Source organism: Pantherophis guttatus, chromosome 6 (genome assembly GCF_059756535.1).
Source record: "Pantherophis guttatus breed Tessera chromosome 6, ASM5975653v1, whole genome shotgun sequence".
Classification (NCBI taxonomy): Eukaryota; Metazoa; Chordata; class Lepidosauria; order Squamata; family Colubridae; genus Pantherophis; species Pantherophis guttatus.
In genome coordinates, this window is record NC_142068.1 from 98,294,194 (window position 1) to 98,307,114 (window position 12,921).

General features: G+C 42.6%; 1 protein-coding gene and 1 long non-coding RNA gene across 2 annotated transcripts in view; one reads left to right on the top strand and one right to left on the bottom strand.

Moving 5' to 3' along the window:
• Positions 1-12,921, bottom strand: part of LOC117676099 (neurotrypsin-like) — a 54,218-nt gene that overhangs the window by 16,501 nt on the left and 24,796 nt on the right. Inside the window, exons 12-14 of the mRNA XM_034435287.3 lie at positions 11,471-11,676; positions 7,864-7,942; positions 1,251-1,373 (exon numbers count right to left, since the gene is read on the bottom strand). Coding sequence (XP_034291178.2) covers positions 1,251-1,373; positions 7,864-7,942; positions 11,471-11,676 — 408 coding nt within the window. The remainder of the gene's footprint in view (positions 1-1,250; positions 1,374-7,863; positions 7,943-11,470; positions 11,677-12,921) is intronic.
• Positions 187-1,505, top strand: LOC117676100 (uncharacterized). The gene is made up of 2 exons (XR_004594344.1): positions 187-487; positions 1,343-1,505. It is a non-coding gene; the product is annotated as an uncharacterized LOC117676100 (long non-coding RNA).

A 12,921-nucleotide genomic window follows, 5' to 3' on the forward strand; every position in this document is an offset into this window, starting at 1 on the left:
CACACTGGCATACCCAGCTGATGCCAGCATAATTGTCTCTTGTCAAAGTAGCTGAGCTTTAGTCCATGTTGGCAATGAGCTGGTGAGCAGTGCTGTCTTAATGGCTTGCTCGAGATACAATGGTTGGGGAATTCTCTGCCGATGGGAAAATCCTTAGCCGTGAAGGATTTTCCCATCGGCAGAGAATTCCCCAACCATTGCTTGCCCTATTGAAGGCCGGGGCTGAGGAGAAGGAAAAATCTGACAGATGGTTAGAGCAGCTGGAGCAATGAGTTTTGCTTTCTATCAGAGGGTAGGAAGGGGGCAATATGTCAGGAGAAGCTTTCTCTTCCTTACCCCTGGATCACCTGCAGGGCCTGATCCACAGGGTTGCCATTTCTGTTATCCCACCACTGTGGATCAGGCCCAGACGTGGGGGGTGCTTTCAGATATAATAAGGGAGGCTTCCTATGCAACCTGTCTTCATGCCACAGGAAGGACCAGGGAGGTAAGAAGATGAATTTGCATGTTTTATGTCTCCTTCCAAGTCCCCTATGCTGTCTGCTGACCTGCCATCTGGGGGTGGAGACTGTCTTGATTGAAGTAACAATCCCACATCAGCCAGCCCAGCATACTGTATGGCATTAGGGCAGGTAACAGTAACATAGTTGGAAGGGACCTTGGAGGTCATCTAGTCTAACCACCTGCTCACGCAGGACACCCGTACAAGGGATTCGAACCGCTGAACTGCTGACCTTTCTGATCAACAAGCTCAGTGTCTTAGCCACTGAGCCACCTAGTCAGGCTAAGTCATGGGGAGGGGAGGGGAGATGAAACAGGAGGAACCCCTAGTTCAGATAGCATCTCTACCATGAGTCTTTACATGTCAGGAAGGGAAGAGTGGAGGAAGGATTTGTCTGCACCATTCATAAGCAGCTAGTAGGAGCTGGGAAGATCCATTCTCCATCAATATGCCTCATTAATTGGGTCACCTCCAATGTGTGACACAATGTGCAAACATAATGCTTCTTCTGAAAAAAGGTGTAAAATATTGACACAATTTGAGTTTGCAGAAACTCAGAGTCCACTGGCATCAGTTATAAGCTGCCCATAAAAAAAAGGATATAGTATGAGATGACCTTCAAAGATGGTTAGCCATCTACCCTCAGGTTGAATTTAGGGAGACATGAAGAAGTTTTCTATGACATGTTCACAAACCATGATTTAATTTTTTTCTGACTAACAATGTGTGGATGCTGGCTATACTTTACCTTTTGAAGCAATGTGCTGCTGTCATTACCCAGCAACTGCTGATAAGTGTTGCACCGCACAACAAACGAGCATCTTTGTGAATCCCCTTCAGACGCAAGGAGACCTGCCATGGCCAACTTCCCCTGGAAGAGAAAAGCCATGAAGACACAGCAAAGGCAAAACATTGGCTTGGATTTTCACGTGGAGGTTTCGTGTTACTCTTCCATCCAGCCTCTGTTGATTTGTATAGTTTATTAAACAAACTGCTTTGTGTAGGCTAGCATCATTCTTTCCTAGAACAGAATAAAATGATTCCAAGCAGCCTTGCATATCAGAATTCCTCAGGAAAGTGCAAGAACAACATGCCTAAATCCTGTATCATAATGTGCCCAGCTTGTCAACAAGTACCGGTAGGTGTTTGGAACTCATCAAAATATCTACTTCTCATCTCTGTCCATATTTCCTAGACTTCCTGGCAATTTTAACAATCTTGTCTTTGGGTACTAAATGCATATTTGCTCATTATTCTATGCCCCACTTGAAAATAAATGGATGAAAATTCCAAACGGGCTTCCATCTCATTTCAGACTCAAGTTACCCACTTTTGATGAGCAGTAGATAAAATTGCAAAATCCTGCTCTTCTGTACCTGCTTCATCTTGGGTTTAATACTTCCTGACTGAGTAACTCTGCAAATGATTGGGAGAAGGCACTTTGTCCGATGACCGTAGATGTGTCTGCTTTCGTAAGTTACAATTTTGACTTTCAAAAGCTGCACTTTTAACCTAAATTGCACATTGACCTTTCTAAAATGCACTTTGCACTTGAGAAGTAAGTGGCATGCTTCTTTTCTCATAACTCTGCCCATGAGCACATCACACTATAATACCCCAGATAATATTGTAGAATATTATCTACAATATTGTAGAAGAAATATTGTAGAATTGGAAAGGGGGCCTGGAGAAGTTCTATGGGTATGCATGGACAGAAGAGGATATAATGGGGGCTATGTATCTTAATTCCTTTTAGAAATTTTGGCACAATTCCATGCTTTAACCTGACAGTTAAGCTCAAACATGCAGTCCATTATAGAAAAGTTGAGTGCTGCTATTTAAGTCAAGGACAAAAGTATGACCATCTTAAAGTATATACAGTATTGGGATATCAAAAGTGTAATTTACGTTAAAGTGCAATTTAGAGAAGGCAAGAGTGCAATTTAGTGCCGCCACATGTTTATTGGACCCGTGTCCCTCCTGGTTGGTGCTGGCCTCCCGGGAGGTTACATGAGGCTGGCTCCAGGGGATTATAAGTGCTTCTCTGAGTGAGGGTGCCTTTCCTGCCGCCTTGAAAGAGGCGGTAGTGAGGCCCCTCCTCAAGAAGCCTTCCCTGGACCCGGCTGAATTAGCCAACTATCGTCCAGTCTCCAACCTTCGTTTTGTGGCGAAGGTTGTTGAGAGCGTGGTGGCACGACAACTTCCCCGGCACCTGGATGAAGCTATCTATCTGGACCCGTACCAGTCGGGCTTCAGGCAGGGGTACAGCACTGAAACGGCATTGGTCGCGTTGGTGGATGATCTCTGGAGGGCTCGGGACAGGGGCTGCTCCTCTGTCCTAGTCCTATTAGACCTCTCGGCGGCTTTTGATACCATCGACCATGGTATCATGCTGCAGTGGTTGAGGGGGTTAGGAATAGGGGGCACCGTTTTGCGGTGGTTCTCCTCCTTCCTCTCCGACCGCTCACAGTTTGTGTTGGCAGGGGGACAGAGGTCGACCTCGAGGCATCTCGCATGGGGAGTGCCGCAAGGGTCGGTCCTCTCGCCTCTCCTGTTCAACATTTATGTGAAGCCGCTGGGTGAGATCATCCGTAGTTTTGGGGTGAAGTGTCATCTGTACGCTGACGATACTCAGCTGTACATCTCCACCCCAGACCACCCCAACGATGCCCTTGATGTGATGTCCCGCTGCCTGGAGGCCGTGCGGGCCTGGATGGGGAGGAACAGGCTCAGACTCAACCCCTCCAAGACCGAGTGGCTGTGGCTTCCGGCGCCCCGATATAGTCAGCAGGTGCCATCGCTGACTATTGGGGGTGAATCCTTGCCCCCCACAGAGAGGGCTCGCAATCTGGGTGTCCTCCTGGACGCACGGCTGTCTTTAGAAGAGCACATGACGGCCGTGGCCAGGGGGGCCTTTTATCAGGTTCGCCTGATTCGCCAGTTGCAGCCCTTTCTGGATCGGGACGCCTTGCGCACGGTCACTCACGCCCTTGTCACCTCCCGGTTGGACTATTGTAATGCTCTCTACATGGGGCTCCCCTTGAAGAGCACTCGGAGGCTCCAACTGGTCCAGAATGCGGCCGCGCGGGTGGTTATGGGTGCAACCCGTTGCGCCCACGTGACACCCTTCCTGCGCGAGCTGCACTGGCTCCCAGTGGTTTTCCGGGTGCGATTCAAGGTGTTGGTTACCACCTTTAAAGCGCTCCATGGCATAGGACCCGGGTACCTTCGAGACCGACTTCTGCCACCAATAGCCTCCCACCGACCAGTCCGCTCCCACAGAGAGGGTCTCCTCCGGGTGCCATCAGCCAAGTTATGTCAGCTGGCGACACCCAGGGGGAGGGCCTTCTCTGTGGGAGCCCCAGCCCTGTGGAATGAACTGCCCCCCGAAATACGAAAGATTTCCGACCTCCGGGTGTTTCGCTGCGCTCTGAAGACCCTGTTGTTCCGCCAGGCAGGGCTATTAACATAACGTTTTAAATTGGGGTATTTTAAATTTCTGGGATTTTAATTGGAGCCTAATTATTTAATGATTTTAAATTTTAAATTGTTGTCGTGTTTTTTGTGTTTTTAAATAGGCTGTACACCGCCCTGAGTCCTTCGGGAGAAGGGCGGTATAGAAATAAAATTATTTATTTATTTATTTATTTATTTATTTATTTAATTTGGGATGGTCAAAAGTACAATTTAGGTTAAAAAGGCAGCTTCTGAGGGTCAAAATTGCAATTGGGGAAAGTCGAAAGTGCATCTTAAGGTCAGAGGTGCCACTGTCAGCAGGGTCTGAGGCAAATACACGTGAATGAAAGAGAGGCAACGGGGCCCAGCCAATTTGTCTGTCAGTTCTACTTTAATTGAATGGTGTATTTTCATGGCCCCACAGGGCAGCTACAGAAATCCAGGAAAAGTTGTGACTTCCTTAAGGAGTTGCAGGTCATCTGTGTTCCCCACAAAGGTTTTTTTCCTAAGTGCACATTAATGGAGTATTTTGTGACCTAAAACTCTATCCTCCTATTCACAAAGTCTGCATTTAGAATTGTAAAGTAAATTGGTCAGTTTCCTTCCTGCTTTGATTTGTTTATTCAGCTGTTATTCAGTTGACCAGAAAAGGTCTGCTCCAAAAACTTTCCAAAGCCAAGGTTTATTTTTTAAATTTATTTTTTTAGTATATTTTTTATACTTCAAGATGCTAAAACAAAGTTTCAAAGTGGTTTATAAGGTTTATGGTAAACCTTATTGTTTACCGTTGGAAAAAAAACATTGACATGCAAACACATGCACATTCAATTCTTTATCTGGGAGTCCTGCTCGTAAAAGTGTAAAATCACTTTTAAGCTATACTAGTCCCCTTGTCTTTCCATATAGCTTCCTGGCAATAATGTGAAGGTGATTTTCTATTTCCTTGTAAAGGAAAGCCAGGTGCTTGGTCCACAAAAGAAACAACAGTGATCATCTTGAAGAAGCTGAGTAGACCAAGGAGGCAGCAGGGGCACTTTGTCTGTTTCAGAGAAACCTGCACAAAACCTTCACAAAACCCCAAATCTCAACAGCAATATTAGTTAATTATTGCTGTGCTAATGGTAGCCAGAACATTTACAATATATATTTCCGCTTCTATTGATTCCTTGAGATTTGAACAGTCTTTTCAGGTGGTGGTGAATGGACTATTCAATATTGGCCCTGGCAGGCTTGTTGTAGTACCCACAAAGTGTTTTGGTGACAACTCTTACTTAATGTACACAGAATTCCTTGATTCATCTTCTATGTCCAGAGTACTATCTAATCCAGTAGTCAAAGTATATAAATAAAATGCTTGGAAAATAGCTAAAATAGTTTTTTTTCTTTGTTGCGATTAGAAATCCAAGATAGAGGAAGTGGATAGATTCAGAAGGTAATCAATGGGCTAATTTGCTATAGGTGATACTGTAGTCTTGATATAGGTGATACTGTAGTCTCTCTTTAAGAATGTCGCTTTGAACTCGGGTTTTGAGGGCTAACAGCATTTTACATATCTTCTTTTTCTGCAAAGTTGACAAAAGTTGGCAGTTCAAATTCAGAGCATTTTGAATAAAACAGATTATCTGTCTTAGTCAATGACAACTTTACAATGGGCTACATGAGTGCCAGTAATTAAAACTGAATACTATAACATAATAAAAGCCTGATAAATATGTAATTCCATATCCAAGAATTAGATTTATATTCTAGAAGACAGAGATTCCATACAGGTAACAGATTAACAGAGTTGGAAGGGACCTTGTAGGTCATCTAGTCCAACCCCAACTGCCCAAGCAGGCAACCCTACACCATTTCTGACAAATGGCAGTCCAATCTCTTCTTGAAAGCCTCCAATGATGAAGCTGCCACAACTTCCGAAGGCAACTTCTGTTCCATTGGTTGATTGTTCTGTCAAAAAATTTCTCCTTATTTCTAGGTTGAATCAGTTTTTATCCATTATTCCTTGTCTGGCCTTTAGGTGCCTTGGAAAATAGCTTGACCCTCTCCTCTCTGTGGCAGCTCCTCAAATATTGGAAGACTGCTATCCTGGTCCTTCTCTTCACTAGATAGCCATGCTCAGTTCCTGCAACCATTCATCATATGTTTTAGCCTCCAGTTCCCTAATCATCTTGGTTGCTCTTCTCTGCACTCTTTCTAGAGCTCAATAACTTTTTTATTGTGTGGCGACCAAAATTGGATGCTGTATTTTAGGTGTGGTCTTCCTAAGGTTTTATAGAGTAGTATTAATACCTCCTTTGATCTTGATTGTACCCCTCTGTTAACGCAACTTAGGGTTGCATTGGCTTTTTTGGCTGCCGCTACACACTGTTGGCTCATATTTAATTGGTTGTCACTAAGACTCCAAGATCCCTCTCACAGGGCTGTTACGCCTGGTTTCACCCAGTCTATATGTGTACTTTTGGTTTTTCTTCCCTAAGTGTAAGACTTTTGGAACATTTCTTAATACAGCTTTGTTGAAGCCCAGGACTTCCCTTAAATATAACTTGAATCTTTTAGTAATGCTGAATGCATGATCAAGCCTGCAACTAGTACAGTCAAGTGGCGTGGAATAAAAGTGAGTTTAAAGAACATATATTAGCTATTTCTTTGTTTTGGAGTCCAATTCTTCTTAACATTTATTCTGCACTCAATTATCTCACTTAGTGAAGTGCGTCAGGGCATGAAGCAATAATGGGTTTGCTTCTTAACTAATGTGTTGCAGAGGCTGCCACTGATTGGGGGTTGAGAGGTCTGGCTTAAAGTCACCCAACTTCCTTTTGTGCTTATGGGAGGACTAGAACCTGGGTCTCCTCACTCCTAGTCCAGCCCCTTAGCCACTACAACATGCCATCTCAGACCTAAGGTATGTGTTGAGGATCTCAAAGTATGTTCCATGAGTAGCAAAGGAGAAGGACCTTTGAGGTCCTTGCTGCTCTTTGAGCTTGATGGTTTTCTTGCAGATGTTTCATTACCAAACTAGGTAATATCATCAACACTGATGCTGTTGCCTAGTTTGGTAACGAAATGTCTTCAAGAAAACCATCAAGCTTAAACAGCACCAAATATTCTCTTCCATGTTTGCTCTAGGACTCCACTGATAGAACATCCTCCTCACAGAAATATAGCTAACATGAACTTTAATAAACTTTATTCTGGAGCTATGTGAATGCTTTTTCATTTGCTCAAGCCTTTTAACATATTGATCCACCATTCTAAAGTATACTGCTCTGTCATTCCATTTGTTTTTTGCTAACACGGTGTTCTGTTTTTGTTGAGTACATAACTTTTGTAGGTTTAGGTGAAGAGTAGTCTGAAAATTCTCCTGCTGATGTTTTCCAAAAGTTAAAACACAGAAAGAGGAAAGGCTTAGCAAATGCCCAAGGAAATGATGTCAACCTATGGGAAGGTTTGAATTGTAAGGCACTTTAGCAAAATTTCCTTTGAAGGATGGAGTTATGTTTATTTTAAATAAATTAAACAAATTTGATAGATGGAGACCAAGAAATCCCTCCTCTATCTACTTTTTCCAACCTTGGAGGAATGAACAGTCTGTTTCCAACTGGGGCTTTTTATGTATTTTTAAAAAATTGATGCCCCAAAGTGAGTATATTTTCCTGTTCACCCAATGAGTAGAGGCACTTATATCTTATCAGCAGAACTGGTAAGGTGGCAGCTGTGAATATTACACTATTCTGCCATTTGGCGAACATAATTCTTAACAAGATATGCTTTTAAGAGTTTCCCCCAGCTAGATATCTTTCACAAAAAGTAGGTGTACCATGTTATATAAATATTTGAAGTCTGCTAGAAGTAAACAGGTAAAAATGAGTTGACAGCAGTTCAATGATAGGAAGCAAGCAGGGTACCTGGAGGATTTGTTTCCACCAATTATTCTTTTGTTGCGGTGCTGAGTCAAACGAAGACCACACAGGCCAATATTGGAACCTGCCAAGAAAGCCAAAATGATTAGGTTCATATTCATTTGCCACACAATGCAGATGCCAGAATCACACTTTGGATATGATTGTAGGCCATTGGTTGATTGTTGTCCTTAGATGGTAGGAAAATGGTACTACCATAGTAGTTTGTTCCCTTATAACAGTCTTCCTTAATTCTTTATTTTCCTTACAGTGCTAAAAGATTAAAATAGACTAGACTAGACTAGACTAGAATTTTTTATTGGCCAAGTGAGATTGGACACACAAGGAATTTGTCTTGGTGCATATGCTCTTAGTGTACATAAAGGAAAAGATACGTTCATCAGGAATCATAATGATAGTCATAGGTACAAATAAGCAATCAGGAAAATATCAATATAAATTTTAAGGATACAAGCAACAAAGTTACAGTCATACAGTCATAAGTGGAAGGAGATGGGCGGTGGGAACGATGAGATTAAAAGTGGAAATAGCAACATTACCAATTCTTGAAAGGAAGAAAATCTTGACAAAAAGATCCCACAAAGAAAGAGCAGAAAAGAAGAAACAGATAAAGCATATGCAATTTCCAGTTTTCAGCCAAGAATTATCACCTTAAGCTAAAAGCAATCTTTCCTCTCTAATAAATGCATTTTCAGTATGCATTCTCTCTCTCTCTCTCTCTCTCTCTCTCTCTCTCTCTCTCTCTCTCTCTCTCTCTCTCTCTCTAACAAATAAGGTACTGCATTTATAGTACATTCTGGAAGGGGTTTAATTTCTCCAGAACTCCACATAAACATGTCCCTTTAAAGAGTAGCAATAGCAATAGCAACAGCACTTGCTAAGCGGTTTACAGTGATCCCAGCACAAAAGTTTTTCTTCCAGTCTCTGGATCTTCCAGTAGATCCAGAGTAGAAACGTGAAAGGATTTAATTGAAACAGAACAGGCTTTACATTCAACTATTTTATGTAACCCTTGAAGTTCTTTCTCTTTTTCCTCTATTGACACTAATTTCTTTTTCCCCAAGGACCCACATTTTAATTTTAAAAAAGTCTTAATTTGAAAGGGTGACATTAGAATGGTGATTAGATTAGATATAGTTGCCAAATTATATCACTTGGTTATTGTCATCGATCCTAGTACTCTTTCCTCACACTGGTCTAGTACTTCAAAAGTTGATCAAAACCTTTTCCAGCCTTTTTACTGAGAACTTAGAACAGAATAGAACAGAAGAGTTGGAAGGGACCTTGGAGGTCTTCCAGTAGTCCAACCCAGTGGTGGGTTGCTTCTGGTTCAGTCCCGTTCTTGCGAACCGGTAGTAATGGCGGCGGGAGGCTCTGCCCACCCGCCCGGACATCATCATGAACGATCTGCACATGCGCAGAAGCACGTGTGCATTCTCCTGTTGCGAACCGGCAGCGGAGGTAAGTAGAACCCACCCCTAGTCCAACCCCCTGCTCAGGCAGGAAACCCTATGCCCTTCCAGACAGTCTCTTCTTAAAAGGCTCCAGTGATGGAGCTCCCACAACTTCTGAAGGCCAGCTGTTCCACTGGTTAATTGTTCTCTCATTGTTAGGAAATTTCTCTTTAGTTCTAGGTTGCTTCTCTCCTTGATTAGTTTCCATCCATTGTTTCTTGTCCTGCCCTTTTGGGGCTTTGGAAAATAAGTTGAACACCCCCCCCTTTTTTTTGTAGCAGCCACTCAAATATTGGAACACTGCTATCATGTCACCCCAGTCCTTCTTTCACTAGGCTTCTTCTTGCACCATATCTGTCATCAGACGTTGGCGATCATATTGGCGATCCTATTCACTAGACTAGACATACCCAATTTCTGCAACCGTTCTTCATATGTTTTAGCTTCCAGCCCCCTAATAATCTTTGCTGTTCTTTTTTGCACTCTTTCCAGAGTCTCTATTGCTTTTGTATAATATGGTGACCAGGGGTGGGTTCTATTTACCTTTACTACCGGTTTGCAGTGGGGCTGTGCACGCGTGCGAGCAAAGCAAGCGTGCACGCGTGTTCTTCTGCGCATGCGCAGAAGCGTTTTGATGACGTCGGGGTCGGTGGGTGGAGCCTCCCGCCAGTTTTACTACCGGTTCTATAGAACCGGTGCAAACCGGGGGGCAACCCACCACTGATGGTGACCAAAACTGGATGAAGTATTCTAAATGTGGTCTTACTAAGGCTTTATAAAGTGCTACTAATACTTTACATGATCTTGATTCTTTCTCTCTGTTAATGCAACCTAGATTGCATTGGCTTTTTTGGCGGCTGCCTCCCACTGCTGCCTTATATTTAAGTGATTGTCCCCTAAGAATCCAAGATCCCTCCCACAGTTATTGCTATTGAGTCAGGTTTCACCTAATCTGTACCTATACATTTGGTTTTTCTTGCCCAAGTGTAGAACTTTACTTTTCTCTACAATGAATTTCATTTTGTTAGATAGGACTCAGTGTTCAAGTCTGTTGAGATCCATCTGGATTTTGAGCCCATCTTCTAGGGTATTGGGTATTCCTGCCAGTTTAGTGTCATCTGCAAATTTGATGAGTTCCCCTTCTCTTCTCTCATCTATATCGTTAATGAAGATGTTGAATTGTACTGGGCCTAAAACAAAATCTTGGGGTACCCCGCTGCTTCCTTCCTTCCATCCATGTAGATCAGGGGTGTCAAACTGGTGGCCCATGGGCCAGAAGTGTCACGTGCATGCCCACCCCAGATCCGCAAAGGGGAAAAACGTCACAAAGCGTCATGTGACGGCAACATGACGCTGCGAGTTTGATACCCCTGATGTAGATGAAGTACCACTAAGGACTATTTGTTGAGTGTGGGTTGCCAGCCAGTTATAAATATATCTGGTGGTGATGCTATCTATCTCACATTTTTTTAGCTTACCAAGTAGTAGGTTGTGGTCTACTTTGTCAAATGCCTTGCTGAAATCCAAGTATACTATGTCCACTGCATTTTGCTGGTCTACTAATTTAGTCATTTTATCAAAGAATGAAATAAGATTTGTTTGGCATGATCTGTTTTAACAAACCGTGTTGGCTTTTGGTTACAACTTTGCTTGCTATTTGCAGTTTTGTTGCTTGATTATCTTTTCCAAGATCTTCCCAAGTATTGATGTCAGGCTGATTGGTCTGTAGTTTCCTGAAATTCTTTCCCTCCCCCACTTTTGAAGGAAAAAAAAATAAAAAACTTGTTTTAAATGGAACTGAATTTGATACCTTCCACAAGCTAAGCCTGTTCTGAAACCCACTGAATTCTGAAGTTCAACAACACTGGAAACATGGATGTTGCATTTTCTTGGAAGAGAATAATCCCATGGCCAAGTAATTTACATGCTTGATTTTTATTGACAAGAAAGAGGAGTTGGGGCCCACAGAGGCTGCAGATCAAAATCAAAGAATATGGAGAGGATCTTCTTTCTTTACATATTGCTTTCCTACCACAATTGCCCCTTTATATGCCTGTCAGCCTGTTAGTTGCAGCAACTCAACATGAATTTCTGGAAACCCAGTTTTCTGCCCAAGAAGTCAAGACTAAGAGACTTACCATCGTTCCTTATAAATTGTCTCTCCTTTCTCATGTAGTCACATATCACACGTGCACTTTTCTTCTGCCTGCAGTTGTGTTGACCACTTTGATGGATGATGCACTCTGCCAAGGTATGCTCAGTGCCAGAGCATTCCACATTGTCCAGGTGGATGGGTCCATGCCATGCATCTGAATAAGGCCTATGGATGGCGACTGCAGTACCACTGGAAGGAGAGACTTGCTTAAATTAAGCAGGAAGTCACTACAAGCTAGCAGCATGTAGAGAACCAGACTAGGTTTTATTTCAAGTCTGGAACAAAGATCAGGTACCAAAGGTTCTGCTGATCTCTCCTGGATAAGCCACAGTTTGGCAGAATTGAAACCCAAAATGCTTGGCTTGGCTTGCTTTTTGATTTCAGACTAAAAAAACCTGCATAGAACAAAACTATTCAGAAGCACTGCTTGAGAAATCTGTACTCAGATTGAAACATATTGTGGGTGTTTTGTTCACTACGTAGAACAAAATAGGACTACAGGTAGTCCTCGACTTACAACCCTTTGTTTAGTGACTGTTTGAGGTTACAATGGCATTGAAAAAGTGACTTATGATTGTTCTTCACACTTATGACTGTTGCAGCATCCCTGTGGTCACGTGATCAAAATTTGGACATTTGGCCACTGGCTCATATTTGTTGCACTGTCCCAAGGTCGTGGGATCCCCTTTTGTGGCCCCATTGTCAAGCAAAGTCAATGGGAAAACCAGATTCATTTAACAACCACATTACTAACTTAATAACTGCAATTATTTGCTTAATAATGGTGGCAAGAAATCGGGCAAAAGTCACTTAACAACTGTCTTGCATAACATAAATTTTGGGCTCAATTGCGGTCATAAGTCAAGCACTACCTGTACTTTTCCTAGGCAGGTCTGAGTGAAGGAAAAATCCAAGACCTCTCCAGTTATGCAGAGGCCTAGGACACATATGGAAAGACCCGGAAGACCAGAGAGATCAGCTGGCATGGTGTTTTGGTGTAATGGCTATGAGAATAAACTTGTGGAACTAGAGGAAGAAGACAGCCAAGGCAATGAGTTAAGAGAAATCCAAAACAGATTTCAGCATATTTAAAAGACTGTTCACAAGAGACTTATGAATGGGAATGGAAAAGGTGGATAGAATATGTTCAGAACAAATACCAAACTAGAAAGTATCAAATAGCTTTTATTTGAAAATAATGTATTAGAAATATTTTAATGTAAAGAGACAAAGAGGAAAAATTATACAGGGGGAGGGATGGGTTCAAGCTTATATATCAGTGTTATTAGTTATGAGTACATAATAGGGAAGTCTGGGGGGGGAGGGTTAGGGAGGGTTAGGGAGGATGGGAAGTTTGGGGAGGGGGGGTGAAAAAAGGGGTGAAAATGTAATTGTAAAACTTTTGCAATAAAAAAAAAAAAGAGAGAAATCCAA